The following is a 27,974-nucleotide window of genomic DNA, read 5'->3' on the forward strand; positions in this document are numbered from 1 at the left end:
CCCACCCCTTGTTTCTCCCCTCAAAGAAAAATCTCTAATAAAACACATGTTCCTTCTACTTGAAGATTTAATCCTGGGAACACTACCAGGTGCAGAGCTTGTTAATTCCGTGTAAATCAGTAAGAGCATGCCAGTGGTGATTGTTATGGCCCTGATCCTGAAAAGCAATTAAGCAAATACTTAACTTTAAGCACATGAGAAGTGCATTGACTTCAATGGGCCTGCTCCTATGATTGAATCAAAGTACTTGCTTAAATGTGCTGCTGGACGAGAGGCTATACTCGGTTTTAAGTGTATGTGGGATCATCCCTTCTCTCCTTCCTCTGCATGGGGTGTGAGTCACTTGCTAGGTACATCTGGGTCTCTCTCACCCAATCAATTCCCTACCATTGCAGGGACCTCAGCTTGGGCCCTCCCATTCTCTGCCTGTGGCACACAACAGTTAAATCCAGGGGTGGGCCAACCACGGCCTGCTGGTCAGATCCGGCCCAAGAGCCATTTTAAGCCAGCCCGCCAGCTCCGCTAGGAAGCGGGGTCTGCGGCTCAGCCCCACACCGGCATTCCAGACAAGGTGCTGGGTCGGGGGCCGCTCTGGCGCTCCAGCCAGGGAGCAGGGTCGGGGCCGCACCACACGGCTTCCAAAAGCTGCGGCATGGCCCTGCTCCAGTACTCTAGCTGGGGTGCAGGGTCAGGGCCACTCCATGTGGCTCCCAGAACCCACGGCATGGCCCCACTTCAGTTCCTATGCCCTCCAATGGCCCCCTCCGGTGCTCCGATGGGAGCTGCAGGGGCGGTGCCTGCGGATGGGGCAGCGTGCAGAGCCGCCTGGCTGTGCCTCCGTGTAGGAGCTGGAGAACGGACATGCTGCTGCTTCCGGGAGCCACTTGAGGTAAGCGCCGCTCAGAACCTGCGCCTCTGAGGCTCTCCCCATACCTCAACCCCCTGCCCCAGCCCTGATCCCCCTCCCGCCCTCTGAACCCCTAGGTCCCCAGCCCAGAGCCCCCCCCTACACCGCACACTCGTCATCCCCAGCTCCAGCCCAGAGCCCTCACCCCCACCCCCATTTTGTGAGCATTCATGGCCTGCCATACAATTTCTATTCCCTGATGTGGCCCTCAGGCCAAAAAGTTTGCCCACCCGTGGTTTAGTCTCTGACATGTTTTAATATTTTAATCTAATACAAGTTATTGGGTTCAATGCAGGGGTAAATGGGTGGTGTTTAGAGGTCTGATGTACAGAACGTCAGACTACATGATCTATTGGTCCCTTAAACCAGGGGATCTCAAAGTGGGGGTCGTGACCCCTCAGGGGGCTGCAAGCTGTCAGCCTCCACCCCCAAACCCCACCTCACCTCCAGCATTTATAATCATATTAAATATATATATAAAAAAAGAGGTTTTTAATTTATAAAGGGGGGGGGTCACACTCCAAGGTTTGCTCTGTGAATGGGGTCACCAATAGAAAAGTTTGAGAACCACTACTTTAAACTATGAGTCTAGAGAAGTCCATGTTTATGCTTTTGCACCCCTAGGTAGACCCAAGATACATGACATAAAGGGATAATTATATCGTATGAACACAAATGCATCAACACTGGGTATGCAATGCTGTAATACCATCAGATCTCTGAACGACAGGTTTAGACAGGTCAACTCTTTCCAGCGTGAGTGGATGATGACTTGGGTATTTTATTGTGGACTAGGGGTGAGAGACAATCTGGCAAAAGCCGAAACAATTCTGAGCAAGGCTGGCTCCTCTTTTGTTCGTGCCCTTGGATATGCGGGTTTGAGGGTTGTGGTTTTTTTGCATTTGATTATACATTAGTCTTTATGGCCTGAAGGATTATACATTTGTTTTCCCAGGCCAACAGCAGCAAGGAATAGAATGCAAATGGATTTGGATCCTTCAGCCCTTCCTCAGACAAAAGAAAACCAAAGAGGAAGTAGGTGTTTTATTCTCCCATTGGTTTCAATGGGAGTTTTGCCCGGGACCATAATGGGAACAGAGTACCGTATTTTTCCATATATGTATAACCCACATCCACTCGGGGGGGTGCTCTGTCCCCTTCTAGCGGTGGACAAGTGAGTACAGTGGTTGATAAGCCTGTCACTGCCTTGGCTAGCAGACCTGTTTTAAGAGTCAGAGGTCGCAGGTTCACTCCCCAACATAGGCGTCTGTTTGGTGCTTCCAGGCTGTGGGTGAAATTCACCCACCCCGCCGTGCAGCAGGCCAGCACAATGCCCACGCCTCTCTTGAGCCCCCAGACCTCCAGAAGAGGATTTGTGCCTCCCCTCTGCACAGGGGTATGTTTTACTCTCTCTGTACAGAGGCACAACACAATAATTACATGCCCCATTGTGTGCGCCGCACACCCAGGTACAGTACAGGGTTGGGATCACCTTTTGTGGGTATGGCGTGGTATGTACATTTAAAAGTTTTTCCCTTTAAAATATCCGTGAAGGACCCAGTAGAGTAACTCCTAGTTAGAGATGAAGGATGTTCTTCGGTTAAGACACTGGACCTCAGACGACCTGGATTCATCTCCTTGCTCTGGAACAGGCTCCCTGTGTCACCTTGAGCAAGTTGCTTAATCTCTCATCTTCCTTCTCTCCCCCACCCCACTTATAAAATGGGGAGAAGGCTGCTTGCCTTTCTTCCATCTTTTGTCTGTCTTGCTTCCACAGATTATCAAAGGCTGTTAGTCCTGAAGACTTTGCAATGTTTATATCCTGCACCCAGCACAACAGGGGCCCCGTCACCACAAATCTAATACATATGGTAACTGTCATAATGATCAAACCAGGGGTGTACAGTTCTCTGGTGCACGGCGGGTCAGTCAGAAAGGAAGTTATTGGTGACAAGGGATATTGCAGTACAGAAGCCAGAAAACACTTCATTGTATAAGTAGCAGGGGAAGAGAGGTAAATCATGTCCAAAAAGCCACTCTTTACAACAATTGCTCTGCTAATGCAAAGTGTAACAGCAATCGAGCCTAGCAGGAAAGGCAAATTACACGTTTAAACAAGAGTTACTGGAAAGATATCGCAGGCTTCCCGGCATTTCCTTCAGCTAGGAGCATAAATAGAAAGCAATGTTCAAACCCCATGGAGAGTTAAGAGGAGTTGGGCTAACCTTGCACAATTTGAGCTTTTTTGGAAAGGGGCTCAAGTTCTAAGTGCTGCCAGGAAGGAATCTCTCTCATCACTCCTTGCACTTACGGGTGTGTATAGTAAAGATAACCACAGAATGGTCGCTCTCTCATCTAAACAGTTCTCGGAGCTGCAGAGGACTCCCCTCAATACTCAGCTTATCCAAGTGCTATTAGGAATTTTAGCAGTTTGGGATCTTTTCCTTCCTCCCCATGTATGAAATCACAGACCTCCTTAAACAACAAACCGTTTGTTAAACACAACAGCTACAGATAAACAGGCTTCCACACAGCTCAAATTCCAGCTTAGTATCCCTTGTTTACCAGGAGCCACGAGCTGGATGTCTATATGTCATAGAGACATCTAGTGGCTGAATAACATTCTTCAGGCAAACAAATCATTGCACTTCCCGTATGATGCTACCACAAGTGTAGTCAGCAGCAGCTCTCAAGCTAGACGCTATTCAATATAGAGAAGGGGGTGTTGCTAGCAAGATGCTCTTTGTGAGAGCTTCTTGGGCTTGGAGTTTGTTTCCCATTCCCTTTCCAGAGCCTGGCTCCAACCTGCTGGGCATGCCGTAAAAACTACTTTTGCCTCAGGTTTGGGGAGGGAGTGGGCTTTCTGGAAGGAGGTGTCGTCAGGATTGTTAATAGGGAGCATTGGTAAAGAAGCTCGTTCAGCATTTGCTTTGTCTGGGCAGCCTGTGAACTTCACTGAGCGCACACACATAGAGTTACCCAGGAACTTAAGCGTTTGCAGAGACAGGGCCTTAGACAGTAAGCACCACAGGGCAGGAAATTCCCCTTGGGCTGTAAAAGGGATGCCCTCTAGTACAGCACTGTATAATAATCCATTAGAGAGCACCAGTCTGGCTCTTAAATGAACAGGCTCAGTGAGCAGCTGTGCACCTTCTCAAGGACAAACAGCACTGCTCACAGCACTGCAGAACCAGGGCAACGAGGGTAGCATAAATAGCTAGATGGACAAGCCATCCCCCACGAGGCCTGCTATGTGTCTCACTTCTTCTCTTCTTCCTCCACTCCTCCCAATAAGCCTTCAATTTTGCACAAGTCCTCAAGCCACCCCTCCTCCCCCATGCCTGGGAAGGATTGGGGAGTAAGCATTTGCCTTGTTCCTGAAGAGAGGGAGAAGTCAGCACCATTTTCTCTCTCCCTCACCCATTCCCAGCATCCTCCAGGGCATATCCCAGAATAGAATTCCCCACCGTGCCCCCAGAGGTCCCTGTTCGCCAGTTTGGAAATCTGATCACTTCAGAAATGTGAAACGACAAAGCGCATGGACCAGTCAATAAGGCACTGGACTGGGACTCAGGAGACCTGGATTCGAGTCCCAGCTCTGCCAGGAGACCTGCTCTGTCATCTTGGACAAGTTACTGCCATGCTCTGTGCCTCAGTTTCCCCCCCTACCAGTCGCCCTTATTTGGATTGTAATTTCTTCAAGGCACCGACTATCTCTTGCTATGCGTATGTACAGTGCCTAGAACAACAGAGCCCAATCTTGTTTGGGGCCTACAACTACGACCATAATAATATGGTCAACATCAAGGGACCGGAAATCAAAGACACAACCCAGTGGGAATTCTAGGGTGCTGTAGTTGAGGGTCAAGCTATGCTGTAGCTGCGGATGTTCAGGCATGTTTACGTGAGTGAAACAGAATGCGCTTGCAAGCAAAAGAACATTTTTCTGAGGGCAGCTAGATCCAGGATATGGACGAAAGAAATCCCTGTCAGCGAAAGCGTCATGTGAATGAATCCCAACTCTCGTCCGAATCCTGGCACATCTGAATCCGTAATCAATGGTAAGCATCATTGTAGAAACAGCCCGCCCTGCTTTCAGAAGGCCTGACACATCTCTTCGTTAAGCCACGAGTCACCTTCTCACTGCATTCCCCTCCGCTGCAAAATAACAGCACCACGTTGGGCTGACAAGTGTCACCTCTTGGTTCCCTGTCATTTTCACGAACAATTATTTAAACAGGAGAAAGGCAATCAACAAGTACTAGAAAGCACAGGAGTACTTGTGGCACCTTAGAGACTAACCAATTTATTTGAGCATGAGCTTTCGTGAGCTTCAGCTCACTTCATCGGATGCATTACAATCGGACACAAGTGAGCTGTAGCTCACAAAAGCTTATGCTCAAATAAATTGGTTAGTCTCTAAGGTGCCACAAGTCCTCCTTTTCTTTTTGCGACTACAGACTAACATGGCTGCTACTCTGAAACAAGGACTAGAAAGTAACTTACAAAATGCCTGTTAAAACACAGTGAGCAAAGGATTCTACAGGGCATCCACCCCCGGCCTCTTTCTAGCCAACTTTTACTGAAAATAGTCTTTGGGATAAATGCCACCAGACCTGCTCAGATCCATTACTCCTCACTGTAATGATGTTCACTTACAGTACACTAGTCAGCTCGCCGTGTGCGGTACAGCATTAACAGAGCATGGTCCCTCGGAAACAAGGGAGACAAAGCTGGAACTCAAGTTGTGTGGAAGCCCATTTCTCTTTAGTAGCTGCTGTTTAAAACAGCTTGTTTAAAACAGACTGCGATTCCATGCCTGACACTCACCTTTCCTTTGCTCTCTCTGCCTTCCCCCCTCATTCTCTCTTCGTGTAGCTCATGAAAGCTTATTCTCAAATAAATTGGTTAGTCTCTAAGGTGCCACAAGTACTCCTTTTCTTTTTGCGAAAACAGACTAACATGGCTGCTACTCCGAAAGGTTCTTATGCGGCCCCTCATCAGTGCAGTAGGAAAGTCTCACAACTTTTAATGTATTCATCCTCACAATAGGTCAGGCAGTTCTAAGACCCTATTTTGCAGAGGGGGACCGGAAAGGCTAAGTGAATTAACCAAGGTCACATAGGGAATTTGTAGGGGGACCTGGGTTCCACTCCCTGCTCTGCAAATCTTAGGCTCGTTGCACTAACCACTGGACCATCCTAAAGTGATGGACCCCTTAGGGAGGGTCTGCCTATGCAGCAGCTGGGATGCGTGGCTGCCAGCGAGAGGAGCCAGATACGCACTAGTTCTGCTCAAGCTAGCACGGAAAATTAGCAGGGGAGCCATGGGGCCTCGGGTTAGCCCCCCCGAGCGCGTACCCAGCGAGTCAGGCAGGGGTGTATTCAGACAGCTAGTCTGACACACTGCCCAAGCTGCCACATCCCCACTGTTCTTTTTAGACTCTAACCACAAGAATAGGATTACCCAAGCTGGGAATTGCACCTCCCAGCTGCTGCATAGACGTACCCTTAAAATGAGAGCTGGCACAATGTTGAGGCCTCAGCTGGAGACCAAGGACACTTGCGGGGGGAAGAGGAGTGCCAGGGAATGGCACTTTCATCCAGGGCTGGTCGGAACCCTACATTTCAGTCTGGGGTGTTCACTGATCGCTCAGTGCTTAAGGAGCTTGCCTCGGAAGCTCAGCCCTGGAAGGCACATTCCCTAGTACCACATATGCAATTACCCCAGGTAAAGACATGTACTTTTCCCTCCACGCCTTTGAGGCGTGACTGTTCCCACTCCTGCCCCCGTTGAAGTCACCAGCAGGAGATATTATTCTGTTCAGAGAAAAAAAAAAAACTCTCCAGATCCTGCCCTGTGAGAATTGCTCAGTGTGCCAAACACCCCCCACTAGCTCATCAGGATAGTGTAATGCAAGTGACTATCACCAAAGTACTTGATCCCACATTCATAGAGAACAGGGGAAATGCTGCGATGATTAACACTGCCGATTTATCCACAGGGCTGCCCTCTAAAATAAACAGCAGTTGGTAATGGTAACAGTACAACTACATAGAAACATAAGAATGGCCATACTGGGTCAGACCAAAGGTCCATCCAGCCCAATGCCAGTGCCAGGTGCCCCAGAGGGAATGAACAGAACAGAGAATCATCAAGTGATCCATCCCCTGTCGCCCATTCCCAGCTTCTGGCAAATCTAGTGGGAGGGATTTGTCAGGGTTTTTGTTTTGTTTTATAGTTAGTTTGTTTTTTAAAGAACTCTTTCAATACAGCGTCACATCAGCAGCCGTCAAGCCACAAAGAGGAAAGCAGGAGGAAAATGTCAAAACAGACTGTTTCAAGTAAGTCGGCGAAATCTGAAGAAAAGCTTTTATATTGTTATTATCACCAACAAGTAGTTGTTTAAAATCTGGTCTTTGCAGCTTTTAAGAAAAGCTCAGTGCGTTTCTCTCCCTGCCCCCAGCCCCTGACATGCTGCAAGATTGTCAGAAGTGGAAAGCAATTTTGGGTCATTCACTTTTGGGTGCCCAAATTGAAACACCTTAAAGGAGCCCAATTTTCAGGGTATGATGCCCACCAGCCCTCTGAAAATCAAGCCCCTTTCAGGTATCCTCAGCTGTACACTCAACATCTTGTGTCAGTTTTTGCTCTTGGCTACACACCACAGCCTGGTAATATTTATTTAGCCTAAAAATCTCTCTGCTGCTTTAGAGTGTAGTGGTAGGCACCCAAGTGACCGGAAGAGGGCAATCCTGGAGTTCCACATGTATTCTCACGCTGACGCTCATACCATGGGCTCAGTTCTTCAGCCAATGAAATGCTGATTGAAATTGTACTGCACCTGCACAGGCTGCAGGATCGAACCACAGATCTGTGCAGTTCACAGACTTTTGGAATCATGCAGTGGTCTGAACGTAGGACTGGGAATGAAATCCCACATTCCTACTGTTACAGCTTGTGGAAGTATAACATTGTATAAGGGGACATGCTGGATACATTGTATATGAGAGGGCATGCCAAAACATGTTACAAAGTATCTGAGGGAGCCCACGTAGGGACAGTTAGCTTTTGAATAGAGAAGCAATTAAGATAGAGCCAGCACGTCTAAGAAGCAGGCATCAGAATGGAAGGTGTGAAGGGCAATTAGTTAAGTTAACTGGAAGCTGTTAAAGGAGATTGTTAAGGGTGGCAGGTAATTGAAGATACGTGACTGGTCTCAGGGATCTCGAAGGGTGGTGACTAAAATCTTTTTCTTCTTTTGTCTGTAACGTCTCTGTAACTTGTTCTCCAAAAAACTGTATAAATTAAGAGACACAAGCCCCACTCGGGGGGCTCACTTCTAAATGTATTAGCAGAGCAGCTTTGCTAATAAAACAGAGTGGTCTGATAAATTGTGAGTCTGAGTCAAACTTTGACAAGCTATACAAAGCTCCCACCCGTACCTCTTGGCCTCAGCTTGCCTTGTTTGTGATGTATCATACCTGTATCTCCAAAGGATTGCATGATGTCTCACTAAGTTATGAGTGAAAGCATCTGGAAGATGGCAATGCAAGGCTCCTTTTTCTAAAAGTCGTTGCTACAACCCCAGCTCAGACTCCGAGCATTAACCAGTCCTCTTCACCAAGGAGGAAGATGCTGCAGTCAGAATTTTGCTGGCCCTGTTCAATGCAGAATTGAATCTACCTCGCTCTTCCATAGCTGAATGAGGCCTATATTTTAGCTTGGATAGCACCTCTCCATGCTGAACAGAGTCAAGATTCCACCAGCAAGTGATATACCTGACCACGACCCTGTAAGTCGCAAAGCACAGGCAGACCCCACCAACTTGGACAGGGATCTGTCACGTACAGTAGCTTGAAAAATCAGGGGTCCAGAACTCCTGGCTAGATTTCCCTCACCCCAAACACAGCATTAACTACCCCTCTTCGCAGTCACCTCTCAGCCTCAAAGCAGCCTCGTGACAGAGTTAATAGAAAAAAAACCCTAATTTGGGCTACTCATTAAGCAGACGCACCTTTTATAAGTCTCTGCCTCTGTAGCAGTGGTAGATGCATCATTGTATCTTCCAGGCAGTTTCTGAACACTATAATAGAAGGGCGAGTGGCAAGGGCATCAGCCCGCCTACAAAGCTCAGGTTAAAAATCATGAGTTGAGACTTACCTCCTGGAGAAAGATGACCAGGTCTGAATACATGTCTTCTCTGAGTTAGCCAGGGTTTTTGTTTGCTTAGTTTTTCCTCCCTCTCTTTGCTTTTAGCAGGGGTGGGTCTCATACCTTGGCTAACCAAGGATTTCTGAATGGCTCTTTCCTCCTAGCGCATGGATAACTCAGAAGGGGAGATAATACAGAACTCAGGGACAAACATTATTATTAAGGGCTCCCCCTGAGTTCAGAAGGACTTTTCAGGAAGCCTCAGGTTAGCCCTTTCTCAAAGGAAGGATAGACAAACGCTGAATTGGCTGTCTGGGGGTTGTTTGCCTTCCTCTGCCAAGCTGTTAGAGTTAAAAAATGTCAGGGAAGGCTTCTGCTGGAGAAAGCTAATGAGTCTCACCTGGAACTATCAAATCACTGACTAATGAGAAGAGATAAGAGACACCTGCTTGTAAGGGGGCTTGCGCGTAGGTGTGCAAGTTAAAAGAGTTGTATGATTTGGTGCTTGATGTATTTGCACACAGCGGTAGAAGACAGGCAGGGAGGTGTCAGGTATGTGACCAGATGCCTTCTGTTCACACTCAGCCAGCACAACACTGAGTCAAATCCCACATACCTTTGCTTTAGGGACTTCAGCGGTGCATTAACCTCATGGCAGGCCCTGGGTGCGTGTATGGGGGTCAAACAGAGGCATCTGCCATCAGCTGAATGCAAAGAAGTCAGCAGCAAACCCTCAGTGCAGAAGTTCTGTTCCAGGGCAGTAGAATGCGGTGGGATGGGGAAGAGATGAGGTTAGAAAAGTAAAGGTAAGCGACAGAGCATCTCAAGGCAAAACTTTATTACAGGTTGCAGCTCAGGGCTTTTCTCTCACATGTCTCTGAACCCACCCATTTGTTTACAGTGGAAGCTCTCACCTTTTTTTTAAAATGTAAAATCTAACCGCATGACACAAGTCAGCGCACCAAACCTACAATACAGCAAATCGGTGCCTTCGTAGCACCCGCTCTATTGAAAGCACTATTTAACCATAAGCTAATCCATCCGCACAACAGCCCTGTGAGATGGGTGCCGAGGTATTATTACCCATTTTACAAATGGAGATATGACTCACCTGAGGCCAGGCAGTGAGTCATTGACAAGGCTGAATCTGAACTTGAGGCTGCCTGGCTCCCAGTTCTCTGGATTACGCTGTCTATTTTACAGGTTAATGTTTCTCACCCATTTTATAATTTTTCAGAACCATCATTGTAATTGTTTGCTAAGCTATGGCCAAATACTAAGGCTGGTGAAAAGCAGTAACACACATACATAGCCCTTATAAAGGGTTTTTTTCCCTCTTCAATGCACTTTTTAAAAGAATCCTCCCAAGTACCTCTGCAAAGTGGGTCAATCTTAGCGTCCCCATTTTACAGATGGGAAAATGGAGGCACAGCAAGGTAAAGTGACTTGCCCAAGCCCATAGAAGTAATCAAGGAGTGAGCCAGGAGTCTGTCTTGGAAGGTTCCAGCCTTCCAGATCATGCAGCCCTTGATAGTACTCTTTGGTATCGAGCAATGGATTAAAAGCAGTATTGTCCTCCCACCAAAGACAGGCTGTCCCATAATCCTGTGTACATTTCTGAGAGTGGAGTTGTTCAAAAAGGCCAATGTATCTACTGCCAAGTAATTAGGAAACAGCCCTGCGTTTCTAGCTATCAGATGAGTCCTTTGTGTCGACTACTTTAACACAATAGTTCCCAACCCACAAAGAGCTGGGAGGTATTGACACAGAGTAAACGCAGGGAGAGCTACAGAATAATTGTGGTGACATATTGGGTGTGATGTTCCAATTGTGACACTGCTTTGCGAGGCAATAAGCTGCCTCATCCTAAGTCAGCACAGCCCCACGCTGGCACGGCATCAAAGCCATCACGGCAACATGCTCATAGGCCACATAGGCTGGAGTCCAGCTAGTGTTTCACTTCTTGGGGTGGGGGGGGGGGGGATGCTTCTTGCTGAATGGGATCCATGCACATTCTTTGAAGGGGGCTAGGTTTTTGCCTGGCGAATGCAAAAAAGGGATGCACACTCGTGCCACAGCAGATTCTTTCCTTTGTGCACATCATTCCTTAAGGGGTGAGCAACTTTTGAGTGGAAGTTCTTTGGCCTGCTTGCCTGGACATTGCTTTACTAACACCTGGGTGAAAGATACTCCTGGGCCCTATGTGCTCCATAGGGCGGATCTCCACCCTTAAAGCATACCCTGGGAGCCAAATGTGGCTTATAGGTAGGGCGCTCCCAAATTCACGGTCCATTTTGGTCAATTTCATGGTCCTAGGATTTTTAAAACCGTAAATTTCATGATTTCAGCTATTGCAATTGTACCAGTCCTGACCCAAAAAAGACTCGGGGGCGGGGGTCGCAAGTGTATTGTACTGCTACCCTTACTTCCGCGCTGCTGCTGGCAGGGACGCTGCCTTCAGAGCAGGGTAGCAGCTGGAGAGCGGCGGCTGCTGGCCAGGAGCCCAGCTCCGAAGGCAGAGTCGCTGTCAGCAGCAGCGCAGAAGTCAGGATGGCACGGTATGGCATTGCTACCCTGACTTCTGCGCTGCTGCGGGAGGGGCGCTGTGTTTAGAGCCGGGTGCCTGGCCAACAGCCACTGCTCTCCGGCCGCCCCGCTCCTAAGGCAGCACAGAGGTAAGGGTAGCAATACCGCAACCCCCTACCATAACCTTGTGACCCCCCCCCCCGCAACTCCCTTTTGGGTCAGGACCTCCAATTTGAGAAACATTGCTCTCCCCCCATGAAATCTGGTCTTTTGTGTGCTTTTACCCTGAACTATACAGATTTCACAGGGGCAGACCAGATTTCATGGTCCAGGACACATTTTTCATGGGCATGAATTTGGTAGGGCCCTACTTATAGAGCCTTGTAAAAATATGGAAGTGCAGGATGAGGGGCAAGAAAAAAACTAAGCAAGTTCTAATCATGTCAAAGAAAATAGCAGCACCTAGGACGGCTGTGCACAGTTGTGCTAATCGCCCTTTTGGAGGACACTGGGAATTCAACTGGGAACCTCTGGTGTTCAAAGCATGAGTCACTGCAGCCCAAACTAAAAAAAAAAATAAAATAAAGACATCCTTGCCTGTGGAGAGCTGTAATTAACGCATGCCCTGTGGGGGCTCAGCCAGACCTGGAGAGGGAAGATGCAGTGTTCAGGGGTTTACACGTTTTTCTTTAATGGTATATTTATTAACAAGAGCTGGTTCAGAGAACTTGAAAAATGTCATGAAGACTTTTGAAAAGGTTCCCAGAAATTTTGAATGATAGCAGCCAGCTCCAAAGTTTAATTAGACTAGCAGAGGGGGGAGCTGGGACTTTTGCTTTTTGTTGTGCGCTAAATTCAGTTTTATTATCTTATCCTGCTAACCCACCCACCCCTACCCACTGCGGGGGTTTCATCCACTGCTATCTTTTATGGAGCTTGTGAGGCTTAACGTGTCTGTGCTACACCTCATGCCCTGGGGCCCTGATCCTTAACTGAGATTCTCAGGTGCTTGGGAGTAGTTATATGTATGGAAGCTATGAACAGGCCCTTGGATCCTGGCATGGTGCCCTGGCTGACTGTGCTGTTGGAGAATTCCTGACAGTTTTCAATTAATCAGCTGAGGTCTCGTTTTTAGAGCTTTATTGAAACAAAGAAATTTAATAAAAGATCATGGAATAAGTGGCACAAAAGGCCTAGTGGCTGTAGTGAGCTCTGTTTATTAGAATTAGAAGGCACTAGAGGGTTTCAAGAACCATGGCTGAATTTTCTAGGGGGCCTATGGACTGTGGAAGCCCAAGTCCTCTCAAATCCAGCCTCTAACTAGACATCAGGCTTTGTCAGGACTGGCTTTTAATTTAAGTAATTAAGCTGAACTTTGAAAAACAAGAGGCTGGATACTTGGATCCAGAGGCCCCCCTCCCAAAAAAACCCAACAGCTGGCTTGGATTTTGTCAAGCTAAAAGCTGATCTAAAAAGACTTGCAAAAATCAACACCAAAGCCCTCAGCTTGCTCCTTTGTGATGGTGTTGTGGTTCTGTTCCCCCCCAAAAACTGTAGGGTTATTGACAGTGGGGAAGGTGACTCTGCTTCATGAAGTCCAGCTCTTTGCCTTAGAGCAAGACTAGGGAGAACATCTGAGAGAGAAAGCGAACAGTGTTAGATGGCTGTCGGTCTCCAAATGTTCTATACCGTCTCTTGTTCAATACTTAGATTGTAAGCAATTTGGGGCAGGGACCAGCTTTTTGTTTAGTGCCTAGCACAATAGGGGCTGGGCTACAACGGGGGCTCAGATCTATCATCACACTGGATGCACAGGGCTTGGAGGGGGCCTGCTTTCACCTTCACACGCACCTGCAGTGTAATTCTATGCTTTTCACTAGATTTTCTTCCAGTTCACCCTATCACGCAGCAGAATAGGAATTTTTCTTTCAGATCGCCCTTGGCAAAGATGAAGGGCCTCATACATTGTTGCACCATTCACCACCAATGCCCTCATTATGCATGTGTCTAGCTTCAACTGTATGCGAATACTCCCAAACCCATTAGACCTCTGCCTTGCCTAGAGGGTTAAATTTTAGCACACTGGGGTGGAAAGTTGGTTCCATCTGACCTCCAGCCCTCGCTGTAGTTCCACTCCCGCCAGCCAGCTACAACGGTACAAAAAATAATAAACAATAGCAAACCCATTGTGGCCCAGCCTCGAAAGGGGTTCGCCCAGCTCTCGACACAGCACCCTGGGTTTACCTACACGCAGATTAGACGAGTCCGGCATTAAGGAGGTGCACGGCTATAACCTCTCTCTCTTCCTCATTGCTTAACTTACTGGGGCGGGGGGCACTGTTCAGCCCCTAAGGAGAATACTAAGGCAGCACCCAATTGGAGACAGAAGCAGGGCAGTGAGGCCTTCAGCATCCTTCGGGGCCCGGTTGTAGAACTCTCCTTCAGTGAGGGGGTGTGACCAGTTGGAATGGCCCTGGCCACTCAGTGGCACCTGCCTTCCTCCTGAAGCGCCATGGCCTACGCGGGAGTGGCGAGACCTCCCAAGAGCGCCCAGGCCGTACCCAACGGCAGCCCCGGCGGCAGCTGCTCCGGCCATCTTCACCCCACCCCTGGGGCTGCTCTCTTTGCTCTGGCTGCTGCTGCTCTTCGGGAGGGCCTGGAACCCTCCGCGCCTCCCTCCGCTTCCTCCTCCATTTTTCCCGCTTCCTCCTCCTCCGCTTCTTCTTCCTCCTCCTCCTCCTCCTCTTCGACAAAACGCAGCCTCACTGAAGACAGCGAGCACGAGCATGATTATCCAGTACCAGGCCTTCAGGGTTCTCCTCATCCTGCCACACCTGCAACAGGTACACGAGGGAGGGAAGTGAGCCCCGGATTCACCACAGGGAATGCTACAAAGAATGGTGCATTGATACCTAGCCCACCGGTCTGTACTTTGGCTTCAACAGACCCGAGTTCTGTTCCTAGCGCTGCTGTGTGACCTCGGGCCAGGCTTTGTGCCTCTCTTTCCCCTCCCACTCTTTGTCTGTCTCATCCATCTAGCTCCTCCAGGAAGGGACTCTCGTATAGTACAGCACCTAGCGCAACGAGGATCCAATCACTGTTGAGGCCCCTCAGTGCAAACCTTAATGCAAGTAATATTAAAGAGGTTTGCTATCTACGGGGTCATCTTAAAGAGGAGATAAAGTTTATATGCACTTGAGTGCTATATCAAAGTTCATCTGCTGATGACCTACAACACAGCTGGACAAAAATTTCAGAGCAAAGTTGTGCCCACAATTATTTAAAAGGGGAGGTCTGGTTATATCTGGCCTGAAACTGGGACCGTCAGAACCAGTGAGTCAATGGAAAGACAACCGGCGTCAATCAAGGGATTCCCATGGTCTTGTTATTTGGACAATGCCCTTTGAGTATTAAAATCACCAGAACCACTCGTCATCCTGCTGTTCACAGGGTGAGCTGCAGTAACTTGCATAGCACCCGTGACACAGCAGAACCTTCTCCCCGTAAGCTGACCAAACAAAATCCGTTGGGCATAATTGCTGAGCCATCACCATCCAAGCGCTGCCCTGGCAAGCACTGGCCACACACTCAATGTTTACAAAGCACTTTTGAAAAGCCCCATGCACACGTGGTTCCATGCTCTTCAATGGAAGAGCAGACATAGCATTTAAGTCAGCAATCTGGGTGCAAAGATCTGTGTGAGGATAGCCATCAGAAAGCCCATTTAATAAATATAGGGAATGAAAAACAAAATGTATAAAAGCTCATACAGAGCAGATCTGGGGGGGAGAGGGGAAGAGATCTGCTTTATTTAGTATATATTAGAGACGCTGATCCTGCAAACACAGCTAAACACTTTTTGAGCAGCACCAGGGCTCTGCCGAGTTCCTGTCGAGCGGCGCTTACAGATCTAGATCAGCAGAGAGTCCAGCTGGGTGTTTATGACATGCCCATCCCCATGGCATCTGAACAGCATTGCAGTCAACCATGTATGCAGTTCTCGGACAGAAAGACAATGCCGACATTAAGGCAAATTGTTTATTTCCCATCTACTGTCAGCTCCCCGTGCCAGATGTCATTTCACACTCTGCCTCCTCATTTAAGCATACAGAATAAAGGTGCGTGGCTCATCTCATGAGAAAACACTCAAGTGTATCCAAGTCAGAGCAGAGCTCTGTACTCTTCACATCATAGGATCTAGGCTGAGTTGCATATGTTCCAAGAGGCAAATCTTGGAATGCCACAGCCTTGCAATCCGCACTTTATCTACCCCATCTCTGCTGCTTCTAGGATCCCCACCAGCCTAGTCCCTCAGTTCTATCCTTCCCCACCCAGTCCCCTTTATTTCTGCTATTTGAAGGCTTTTAAACCCAATCATCTGCTGCAATTTTTCCTTCACATGCTCTTTATTTGAATGCTTAGGAAGTAATAGATACAAACAGGTTAGCATGTCTGCACACCAGTTTGCAAGACAAGAACAATAACCAAGACTTAGACCTTCCTGTATTTAAAAGTCCAAGAAATGCAATCAAACCAGGAGCATGTGAAAATAAAATGTTAGATCAGACAAAGAAAATAGCTTCACTTACTTGTTGCTGGGGCAGTAAGAGACAGCTTGATTCCCTGCAGGGAAATCATCTGCTGAGGGAGAACTTCCAAAGTGCTGCATTCTGCATGTGTGCTGGTGATAAAGCATCAGCGACTCTACAGGACTAGGATTCCGCATCAGCTAACCCTGACTAACAAATGGAGCTGACATCATTCATCACATCCTGCCCAGTGAGGACTATGTTAAAGCCACGTGCTATCTTTGGAATGGTTACTGTTAGAGACACTCTGCAGACTCTCTCTGTTGGGCCTTCAGTCATTCACTTGTGGCCTTTGCATGAAGGGCTGCAGGTTAGCTTTGCAGGATGCAGCCTCACTTTCCAGAGGTATGGTGTCAGACAGGCATGATTCAGTGCAGATGCTTAGCCACTGGGAAGAGGATGGAATCCACCACACAGGCTCTCGACAAGGTTACGGAGGAAGATAATCCTATACAAGTCTTGTCCATTTACCAGGTTATCATCATCTGCAGAGACACTAGGCAGGATAACCTTCCCCCAGAAGACCAAGCCTCATGCTTCAGGGCATAAAGTGATATCGGGGTCAGGAAGGAATCCCCACCCCACTTAGTACCAAACAGCACAGTTCAGTACTCTTATGAAGGAAATACAGCCCTAGGTAAAGGGGGTCGTCTCAGATAAGACCTCAAAGTAAATTTTAAAGTGGGACTTAAGTGATGCACGGACACTCTGCAGCCACCTCTACAAAGGGGTGAATTTTGCCATCTGGAAGATAAACATCTGAAGAGTCCAGTATTAAGGCAGATAGCCAAAAGGCCAACAAGAGACAACTGACTAAGATCAAATGCTGCCTAGGTCACTATGAAATGAGCCTTTGGTCTATGCCAGTGCGGAAAGTTTTGGGATGCAACCCCCTTGAGCCCAACTGAGGCATTATGCACCAGATGCTTAGTTGGTGTAAGGCAGCTCCACTGGCACTCCCCAACTGGAGTTATTCTCACCGTGAGAAACGTTTTCCCTGCTTTAACACTTGCTTGTTCAACTTAGTCCTGTCTCCTCTCCACCGTCAGCTCTAAGAAAACAAATACACACAAACTCAGCAATCTCAGTAGCATTTCTATCTGCAAAGTGCTTTATTTAAAAAACAAAAAAGGATCTAACTCGTGTGCTTTGATAACATATTGAATTGTTACATAAGCTTTTCTCGTTAATAAATGAGGCATTGTCAAAGTACATAAAAAGCATTTGTCACTTTACAATACTTTCAGTAACACAAATGCTAGACAGATCTGGGTAAAAAAGGTACCATAAAAAAACCAAAAACTACAAAAAGTTACACTACAAAAACTCGAGGAAGAAAATCGCCACAAATTTTAGTTCGCGTTAACGACATACAAAGAGATATTGCTAGTTTCACTCCAGAATGAGAGAGATTTACACAGATGTTCTACTTATGTCAATGCTAAAGCAGATATTGCAGGTGGTAATTGAGGCTCAGAAACTGCAGCTCAGCTAGGGATGAGGGGGAAAACCCAGTAGTGGTTTTAGATTTGGATCTGGGTTCACGATTATACGAATTTGTAAAGCTCAGGGAGGGTTGGGAAAACGGTTCCAGCATTGCCCCGGTCTCTACACATCTGTCATTGGCATAATCCCAATTGCTGCTCATTCTTTTAGTCACCACGATGCAGTATTGCCCCATTCGTTCCCCATTTGCAAACAGATCTTGGTGATCAGAATTTATTTCCCCACACCATGTCAGAACTGTGCTGGGGAGAGCAACCACATGAGGTGCAGGGCAACCAAGAACTGGTTTTCAGTTTTTCTGGCAAAGCAGCAGGAGAAGCCCAGCATCCACGTTTGCAATGGCTCTCCGAGTCTGAACTTGTGCACACCAAAGGCCTTGAAAAGACTCCCATTGCCTTCAATGAGCGCCTCAACGAGGAGCAATGCAAGGGCCAGTCTAAGTTAGGGAAATTTGCACCCCCCCAAAATATTGCAGCAGCGCAAAATGGTGCTGGTACTGGCAAAAACTGCAGTGGGACAAGCACCATTTGGCACTCTGGCCACGTGTTGAAAGATAAGAGAATTATGCCTTAGCGCAAGCCCCTAATATAGACAGACATTAGCAACAGATATTACAAAGCTCTCTCTCTTCACCCTATTCACAAGGGTAAAGTTAGCCTAGACTTATTCATTCACCAAAAAAAAAAAAAAATGTACAAGCGGACTCAAAAAATAAAAAAAAGAGACACCAACGAATTCACAAATAGTTGGTTCTGTGCTACATGATCCCGAAACAGGTGTGGAGTAACCTCCCCAAACCACGCTGATCGGAACCTCGAGTTGCAACTCTTCATACGGTCATTGTGCTGGCTTGAGTTTCTTTAGAACAATGTCTTCCAAGAGAAACTCGCTCTTGAAAACTATTTCCCTGGGCGATATTTGGCATGTTGTGTAGATGAGAGAGATTCACATCATATTCTTCTTTATTTTTTTTTTTCCATTCCACAATAGAACTAGTGCAAATGAGAAGCGGGAGGGGGGAAAAAGAAGGGTGACACGGCCAGATACAAGTGGAAAAGAAGCAAACCACACGGATGGGCAGTTCTCCCATAGAAAGCCCAATGGACACTCAACTGCAAACTTCTTTTATTTTCAGCAGAGGCCATGCAATCTAAGGGCAATATTTATTTCTAAGGTCACTGAAACCAACTTAAACAGTCTCCCCTCTCTTTTTAATTATTACAATAGAAATGGGCTTGCTTTTAGTTAGTCAAGTCATTTTGTTGCACGTTACCGTTTTGTGCCTTTAATTATGGGGGGGGGGGGAGGTGGGCAAGGAAGCATCTTAACACTGCGTGTGTGAACTGAGTGCTGGTAAAAGACGCTGGAGGCCTCTGTGCAGCAAAGCACGGGCATAACTTTGAATGCTGAGGTAAGTGGGCCTCAAGCTAGGGTGACCAGATGTCCCGATTTTACAGGGACAGTCCTGATATTTGGGGCTTGGTCTTGCATAGGTGCCAATTACCCCCTACCCCCGCTTGCTATCTGGTCACCCTACCTCACGCACATGCTGACCCACCGCCCACGTGACAGCCCCGGAGACTGGTTAAACAGACACGGCCTAAACAGGGGCAGTATACGCTTCCCCAAGGCTGCTGTGGCGACGTGCCTCAAAACCATGACCTCTGGGCTGCCCTCTTCCAAGCAAGGGTTCTGGCTCCGGGGCCTGTTCAGCGCTTAGCTTCTCTGCCGAGCCTCCCAGCATGAGAGGGTCGTTAGCACCCACTCCGGCGTTGGGTTTAGTGCCCTCAGCCCCAGTTCGTGAGCAAGATCACAACGCATTCCTCTCCCAGAGGGCCACTCAACAGCCATCAGTGAACAACAGCATCCATCCTGACTTAGATCTGAGCTAACTAGAGTGGCTCAAAAGAACGGGGCAGAGGGGAGTTGCAAGAATTAAAGTAAAAAAAATAAAAAAGAAAAAAAGAAAAATCAGGGGTTTCTGTGAAAGATTTCAGCAAAAATTAGAAAAAAAAATTTTAACCAGCTTCAAAAAAAGAAAAAGAAAAAGGCAGCGCAGAGATGAAAGGCTCCTTATCCCAGTGCTCTGGGACATCCACTCCCCTTCTCTCTGTCTCGCTGGTTTTGTTACACGCTTTATGCAGATTGAGCCCTGACTGCTACAGAAGCTCTAAAATATTAAACACTATTTGCCCACAGATTGAAACCTATTCTACATTAAGACACAAAGTGTAAAGCCACCAACAGGCAGCGGGTCACAGCAACGCAGAGCCCGTGTGATGGAGGTGTTCCGGTCGCCCTTCTGGAAACTCGGCTCCTACTTCTTGCGTGACCTTACTGAGGGCATTACACAAGCCCAGAGAGACAGGAGTGAACCACGTCGTACAGATCACACCACAGCCATGAACGCCAAGAGCAAAGAAAGTAAAGAGAGACAGACACCGTTGTATCGAAGTCCCCATTTAAAATAAAACCAAATCCATTCTCCTAAACAGTATCAGAACCATTGTCATCCTCTCACATTGACCTGCTGGGACCTATTTCCTCAGGGCATCTATGGACAGCTGAACACCTTAGGGCTCAACGTTCGTCCGAGAAACGCTAGCAGTATACTGCACATCTTCAAAGAAATAAAAGGCCCCAAAGAACTCGTGCCCAGCCCTGGTCCTAAGCCAATCAAGGAGAACAGAGAGACTTCGTTAATTTAGGGCACGCTTGGAAGTCTGCCCACCCCACTGCCAGTTTCTCTGTTCACTCAAGACTAGCATTAGATTAATCTTTGAGGCCATCATTTAAAAGCAGGACTTCCTGTTACGGGCTCTGCCAACGCAGATATGAATGACTAAAGATCAAGTTTGGGTTGGATTCCAAGAATAAGTGTCCCATGTCACCCCAGCTAGGCTTTGAACCAGGAAGCAGGTCTCCCTGTTGAGCCAAATGGAAGGATGCCACTTACACGCAAGCTGGGAGCCTTACAAGCTCCATTGTGCTTTACATCCATCATACAAAAAACCCACAACAAAACAGACACACACACACACAGTGGAGACGGTAAACACTACTTAGAGACAATCAGCTGAATTTAAGACATCAGGATCTGAAGAGCTACTGCCATACTGTCCTTGTCAAACTAGCTGGAGTGTGGAGATAATGCTGCTATTGTTGTTGCTTGCAGAGATTAAAAATCCAGTGACAACTCGCCACTCTCCAATCAACAGCCCCAGCCCATGTCCTGCAACAGAGGAATCGCTCGATATAGCTCTAGGCAAAGACAGTCGGCTGGTGGGAGTCGGTTTCCCTTGCTTGAGGAAGCGTTTATGGATCAAGAGTTTTTAATCACAGGAGTGGACCAATCAAGGGTCTTTCTTCAAACTGGTTCTGAGGCAAGTTTTCTAGAAGCTCCTAAGTCTCTGAGGCACTTTCGGAACATAAATGTTACCCGCCCCCCTCAAAACATTCCTCCGGCAGATGCATCAGAATCTATACAAATATTTGATGTCAAGCTGCATGGAACTGCCATGTCTCGGCTCCCTTTATTCCTTGTGACAACCACGTGAGAGTATCACACAAGAGGAGTAGATCATGGACACACCCAGTCCAAGTTGACTTTGACAGCCTGCTCTTGCAAGGTGCTTAGCTCAGCAAATTCGCCTCTTGATACCCTTTTTTAGGCTGGTCACAGAGTCATCGAGTTTAAGGCCAGATGGAACCACCAAATCATCTACTTAGACCTGCTGTATATCACAGGCCACCAACACCCATACACCAAACCTACCAACCAACGGTTACTGAAGCAGGGCTCCACTGACTTCAGAGTTACTCCTGATTTATGCCAGAGAGGGGAGAATCAGGCCTACTGCATGTTGAGAGAACTCAGCACCTTGCAGGATCAGGCCCACAAGCCTCACTCTCAAAATCCGTCACTTAACCTTCCTCCGCCCCCACCCCCAGAAGCCGCCCTGGCCTAACTCTGCACCACGACCGACAGACTCCAAGCTCTCAAGGACCGAGCAGCCCAAACCACCAATAGGTGACGGTTATAATTGAACCGACTTCCGGAACATCTGCCCCCACCCCACCAGTCCTCCCAAGAGATCTCGTGCCAGCATCTAGGTTGGAGGACACAGCTGTCCAGGTGCATCTCTTCCTTTCCAGCTGTCTGTCTGTCTCCCACCAGCCCTCTGGGGGCCGCCACTTCCTGCTCCCGCGATTCTTCGGTCTCCTCCTCACTTTGGGGAGATCGACACTGGGATTTCCAGCGCAGGCAGATGGACACACGCTAGCTCTGACCCAGCTCGTGCGCTAAACAGAATGGTGCGGCTACAGTGGTACAAGCTGTGTCATGGGCTAGCAGCCCAAGTCCTTACCTAGGGTCTCGGATGGGACTGAACTCAGGTGGCTAGCGTGTCCTGCTGCTGCAGCTATTCTGCTACTTTTGGCGCGCTCGCTCCATCAAATCTAGCACGTGTACTTCTCCCCGAGCTGGGGAAGGACACCTCTAGCTGCAGTGCAGAGATACACTTGGTGACCCACAGACGAAAGCGAGGAGCCAAGCATCAGTCAGGGGAGCCCTGCTTGCTCCTTCCCACATGCCACTGCTCCGTGGAATAGTCGTCAACGTACCACTCTGACCACGTGCCTCAGGCCACACGGTAACACCCTGGAGGAGCCCAGAGACCATTTGCAGGAGCACAGAAAGCCTGTGCTGGCAGGAGGAGAAGAACGAAACAGGAAGGGTCGAGCATGAGACCACAAGACTGATATCCCACCAGTACCATGCAGGGGGAAAAAAAGTATATCTTTTGTGGTTGCACTCTGAGAACGCTCTGAACAGGAAAAATAAAGAACAAAGAGGACTGTCCTGTATGGGAAAAAAGCTACACAGAACATTGATCTTGCCATCAAAACACACTTCATAACGCACAACATTCTGGCACGAGTGGAGGTTGGCAGGAGTTATTGCAGCGAAGTGGCTACTAGCTCTGGGACTGGTCTGGAGCATTCACACAAACTAGAATTTTCTAAGTGCGTGGGCACGGCAGAAGCTGGTTTACTAGCTTCAGTGGACATGAGTTTTGTTCTTTCTTTTGCAGACAGACATGAAAAACCTACGCATAGTCACATCAGCGCTCAAGCATGGATAAGCATCTCGTAATGGCATTAGGAGAGAGGCAAAGGAGCATGAGCCACTCTTCTCAAAGCAACTGCTTCTTCAGTACAGACGCTGCAGGTCAAAGCACACAGACATGGCACACCAGCCTCGGTGGGCATATCCCAAGAGCCTTCTTTCAACATGCCAGCAAGGTCAACTCTCCTCTTTGTGAATGCTGGGCATGGCAGTTCTGAAATGGCTTCTGAAGGAGCGGGCGGGGGGACAGGTTAAGACACACGTGCCGAATCCTTGCATTCTGCAAATCACTTTGAGGGGGGAAAAAGAAAATTACTGGAAGATGTTCCTTCTGCAGAAGGAGTCCATTGACTCTCACACATCCATGTCTGCTGAGCAGGTACAGGACACACATTCAATCTCCGCAGGGTTTTGCGGTCAGGTTTGGTTCCCAGAATAGAGTGCATCTTCTTTTCATTCCGTTCTTTGTGTAAACAGAGATTCTTAAAGAGACCTATCACGTCTGACTCAAGGCTGTAGCAGAGCACTGAGGAGAACTTTAGATTGTTGCTGGGCTCTCAGAAATCTCTTCTAGTCTCCGTTCTATCATTAACCGGAGGACTGTGTATCTAAAGAAAGAAAAAGCAAGCCTCGTTAGAGCGGAGCCCGAAAAATCTAGGTACCTTGATAAAATTGTCAACAATACTATAACTCCACACCCAACAGGAGAAACCCACCCATATGAGCTTCACAATAGGCCCTGAAGGTCTTTGAACTTAGACTCTGACAGGGCAAGGGAGTGGAGGAGCCAATTTCCATGAGTCAAGAGCCTTCTACCTCTAACACCCTGCCCGCAGCTATTAAAACACACTATAATAGGCTTAAAAAAAGAACTAGGTAAGTTCATGGAGGATAGGTCCATCAATGGCTATTAGCCAAGATGGACAGGGATGGTGTCCCTTGCCTCTGTTTGCCAGAAGCTGAGAATGAGCGACAGGGGATGGATCACTTGATGATTCCCTGTTCTGTTCATTCCCTCTGGAGCACCTGGCACTGGCCACTGTCAGAAGACAAGACACTGGACTAGATGGACCAATGGTCTGACCCAGTGTGGCCATTCTTATGTTCTTGTAAATCTATGGGCCAACAGCCCAAGATATTCTCAATTGTCCGGTAAGCATGAGGAGAGGCACAGGCGTCTGAGGTAGCCAGAGCCACAAACCAAAGCAATACGAAGCCATGTGTCAGCCCAAACTTACAGGAAGAATTTGGGAACCTCAGACAAGCCTGCTTTGAGCTTCACAGCAAACCTTGTCCCCAGGCTCAATGTCTAACCAGACAGACCTCTCCCAAGGTCCCATCTGTTTAACCACGGGCAACAAGGAGGGTTGAGCTTGCCAGGGACTTCTTAAACACACGACTTAGCTGGCACATTTAGCCATATTATGAAAATAGAAGACAGAACGCTTCCTCCTACCCTCACCCTGCATTATTTATGGGGACATGTACGAATGATGCCTCTAATTGAAACTCCCAGAAATGGAGCCTTTTCATCTACGTCAATTTCCCTGCAAGGAATAGCAGCGAAAAAGATTTCCACGGCACGTCATCACGCGCCAGGTGCTCAGTCAGGGAGCAACTGTGCCTTCATGCCTCTCAGTTCACTCGTTCCTGCTGCCAGGGTCCCCGCAAGAGACCTAGCAGCACTGCTGGGATGTCGAAGGACACAAAGAATAACCTAGAGTTCACCCTCCTAGACACACTTCGGGCTGGTCTGCACTACTGCTTAGGTCAATGCAGCTGCGCCAACGTAGCGCCATGGTGTAGATTTGCCCCAAGGCTGCAGCTAAAAAGGTAGCGTGTTCGAAGTCTGAAACCAACTGTTCCCATCCACTGAGGACAGACAGACCATCACATTGTAAGCTCTCTGAAGCACCCAGCACGCTTGGAGGCGCGGTGAAATAATTCATTAAAAAGACAGAGGAAATGCTGCATTGGAACAGACCATCTACTCTGGTATCCGGTCTCTGCATTCCACCCCAGCAGTGGCTGTATCTGAAGTGCGGTGAAGCACGGGGATCAAAAAGGTGCAGAGTACTGTCAAAACCATTTATCAGCATCATCATTATTAAAATGGGTCCCACTGCCAGGAAGCCCCTGTTGCCACAATTCAAGAATGGGCTACATGCAATATCAGTGGTCTTCCGCTTCCCTACAGAATTACACAGAGAAGGTTGAATATTGGGGGAACCAAACTTTTCGCAAGCAGGTGCCTAACTTTCGGCAGCTACGCCCATATAGGCGCCTGATTGTATGGCTTGCCTTTTCCCTCCCCAAGTACCCAGTGACCAGTAACTCCCTTTAATCTGAGAGGGAGAGGATAGCAGTTCAGAAGCTCTGCACATCGGGCCACTTATTTAGGTGCACAAGTATGGATTCAGGTATACGGATCCAGAGGACTAAACCCCAGGTCTGCAGGGCTCTGGGTGACTGAGGCTTCCGCCCTACCATTCAGCAGCCACGGCACAGCCGTGATCAACACACTGCAAATCCTGCGAGACTAAACACCACAGAAAATCCACCCAAGGAAGACCCGACTGGCTGCACCCCTCATGACCTCGGATTGGTCCAGGCACACTATTTAAGCACAGCAGAACTTTCAGGAAGCTGTCTGTCCAATTTGGCAGCACCTGGCCTGTTGCTTCACAGACCGTGCTCTTGTTCCCTGCTTCGCACCCCGACTCCGTTCCTTGGCTCATCTCCTGACGATGGCTACGATTTCCAACAAGAGTCCTGATTCCGACCTTCCGCCTGACTTCCTGTTTCTGACTCGGACCCCTGGCATGACCCCTGCTCCAAACACCAGGCCCGACAACCCACAGGCTCCTAACGTCATGATATCTTTAAGCACTTGCCTGTGACAAATCTTGGCCAAAGGCATTAGTGGAAGAAGCCCATGGGACTATTTTCACTTGAGAAGGGACCACTTACTTGTGCATGAGTTTCTTCACTTCACGGTCTTCTTCTTCTTGGAGCTTCTGGATGAAGCTTTTAAGAACTGGCATTTCAAATTTGATGTACTGAGCAACCTGCGTTGAAAGGAAAAAATAAGAGAACACAGTGGACGGAGCACTACCAAACAAATTCCTGTCAACAGTAGATCTGAAAGTGCTTTCAGGGCATTTAAACCTCATTACTGCCCCCCCAGGGCAGCGTTGCCCCAGTTCAAGGTTGATAAGCTGACGCACGGATGGTGAAATCCCCCCCGCCTCCTGGGGCGGAGAGAGTTAGCACAAGTCTATCACTTAAGCTCTCAAAGAGCAGAACTTCAGTGTCATATAGCCCTTGTGCACAGGGAGTGACTAGCTTTACAATTGATCACACTTCCAGTGACGTCAGTGGCAGGAGAGTTAAGCTAACTCTTGGTACCTCCAAAAGCCGCATCCGAAGTGAGCAAATCACAGGCACCCCATGTAACTCCTTAGGCTAAACACCGCTTGCCCTCTATTACATCCAGGCATCACATGCCAGTGAGTCTATAGCTTCTTCTGATCAACCACTGATCCCAGGTTTCACCGTACTCCTTTCACAGGATGCTGCCTTGTGATGCGAGTTTCCTTCCATTCTATACAATGTAACTCAATGCGGTAGCCCTTTGCGCATTTGCAAGGAAGGCGGCAACACCAGTGTTGGGAAAATGTTGACATCTGGGAATACCCCGCTAAAGGGTCTTTGCAATTGGACACAAAATATTTCAAGAATAGAATGATCCTATGGTACGATGCGAGAGGAAATCTAGACAGACAAACAATGGCAGTTTCCTTAAACAAGAGGATTAAATATGTTTATTCAACAATTACTGAAGCTAAAGGCAAAACAGAAATTCCTGTTTTTTCTGAACTACAGGGGCCAGTATCCTGCTTTCAGCTACACCAGTGTAATTTCACTGAAGCCAGACAAATTACTCCAGCTTTACACCGGGGTAACAGAGCAGAATAGATCCCTGTAACTCTAAATGAAAATATCTTTTATATCCATACCACTTACAGTGGATTTGTATTAGCAGAAAGTAAATCAGGTAGTGAAGAGACCTTCACCAATAATTTTGGCTTTACAGGCTCGTCTCAATTCTGGAGCGAACTCGAACCTCTCTCCAGTACGTGTTCACTGATCCTAATGTCTGTGTGTCTACGGAGGAAGTCAAACCTGATAAGTTCCATCAATTGATACAAAACACTCTACCCTGAACTCTGCTGACTTTCTCTCCTGTTTGCTGAAATTAAAAGTGACGAGAAACAGGGAATCCAGTTGCAATAGGATTACACTCTATTATCCACCAGATGGCAGAAAACAGCAATTTGCTCTGAGCATTAATTTCTCTCCTTAGAAACAATGGATTATGTCAAGGGACATGATAGAAATGAGAAGTTGTAATGATTATTGATCAAATGCGGAAGAACTAAAATCTGGTCACATGATCTGGCTCTCGACGCTCTAAACTAGGGTAAGAGATAGAAGTCAGGGGCATAGCCAGGCAGATCCGGGTGATTTATTCATCCAACGAGTGCCTGTTTTTACCATCCCGAAAAGGGATAAGAAGTTCCAGTCTCAAAAATTTTCATGAACGAAAAACTAAAAACCTAAACCAATAAGAAAGACCTCCAAAAACTCTGTGATCAGGTTAAAAAGTTACATTTCAAAATGTTTAGATTTCAACTTGTATATTTTTATTACTTTTTATGTCAAATTTTTAAACAAAAAAAAAAGCTTTTGAATTAAAAAACAGCTTTTTCATGTCAAAAAAATGTCAAAATGGGACATTTCAGCAATTTCAAAGCTTTTCAGAAAGTTTTCCAAGTGGGAAATTTATCAAAATCGACCCTTTCCCATGAACTGTTTTGAGTTCCGATGAACCTGCGCCGTGTGACAAAAAACATGTCCTCAAGCATTCCCAATCAGCCTTACAACCCAATCATTAAGGAGTAGGGCAATGTAGAGATGGGGTGTTGATAAGGGTACTTGATAAGAAAATCTTCTGCATGGACTCTGCCATCATCCACTACAGCGATGAATGTCGATTAAATTGGGTTTGGCTACTATTTGGGAATTTCACCCCTTATCAAAAAAGGTCCCAGAGAGATGAAGGCTGATATTTTCAAAATGGATCTTAAAGGGACTTAGGGTA

General features: G+C 47.5%; 1 protein-coding gene across 3 annotated transcripts in view; it reads right to left on the reverse strand.

Annotated features, from left to right (window-relative positions):
- Positions 1-12,780: 12,780 nt before the first annotated feature.
- RASSF2 (Ras association domain family member 2) overlaps positions 12,781-27,974 on the reverse strand; it is a 52,913-nt gene continuing 37,719 nt past the window's right edge. The window contains exons 10-12 of one of the 3 annotated variants that reach the window (XR_007353763.2): positions 25,781-25,878; positions 22,050-23,418; positions 12,781-14,421 (exon numbers count right to left, since the gene is read on the reverse strand). Coding sequence is in view for 2 of the 3 variants with exons in the window: in XM_048829310.2 (XP_048685267.1) it covers positions 23,349-23,418; positions 25,781-25,878 (168 nt within the window). In the remaining variant the exon portion in view is untranslated. Of the gene's footprint in view, positions 14,422-17,258; positions 23,419-25,780; positions 25,879-27,974 lie in introns of those variants that run through there. The other 2 variants (XM_048829310.2, XM_048829311.2) reach the window with 2 other exon arrangements.

The sequence above is a fragment of the Caretta caretta genome, chromosome 26 (assembly GCF_965140235.1).
Source record: "Caretta caretta isolate rCarCar2 chromosome 26, rCarCar1.hap1, whole genome shotgun sequence".
Classification (NCBI taxonomy): Eukaryota; Metazoa; Chordata; order Testudines; family Cheloniidae; genus Caretta; species Caretta caretta.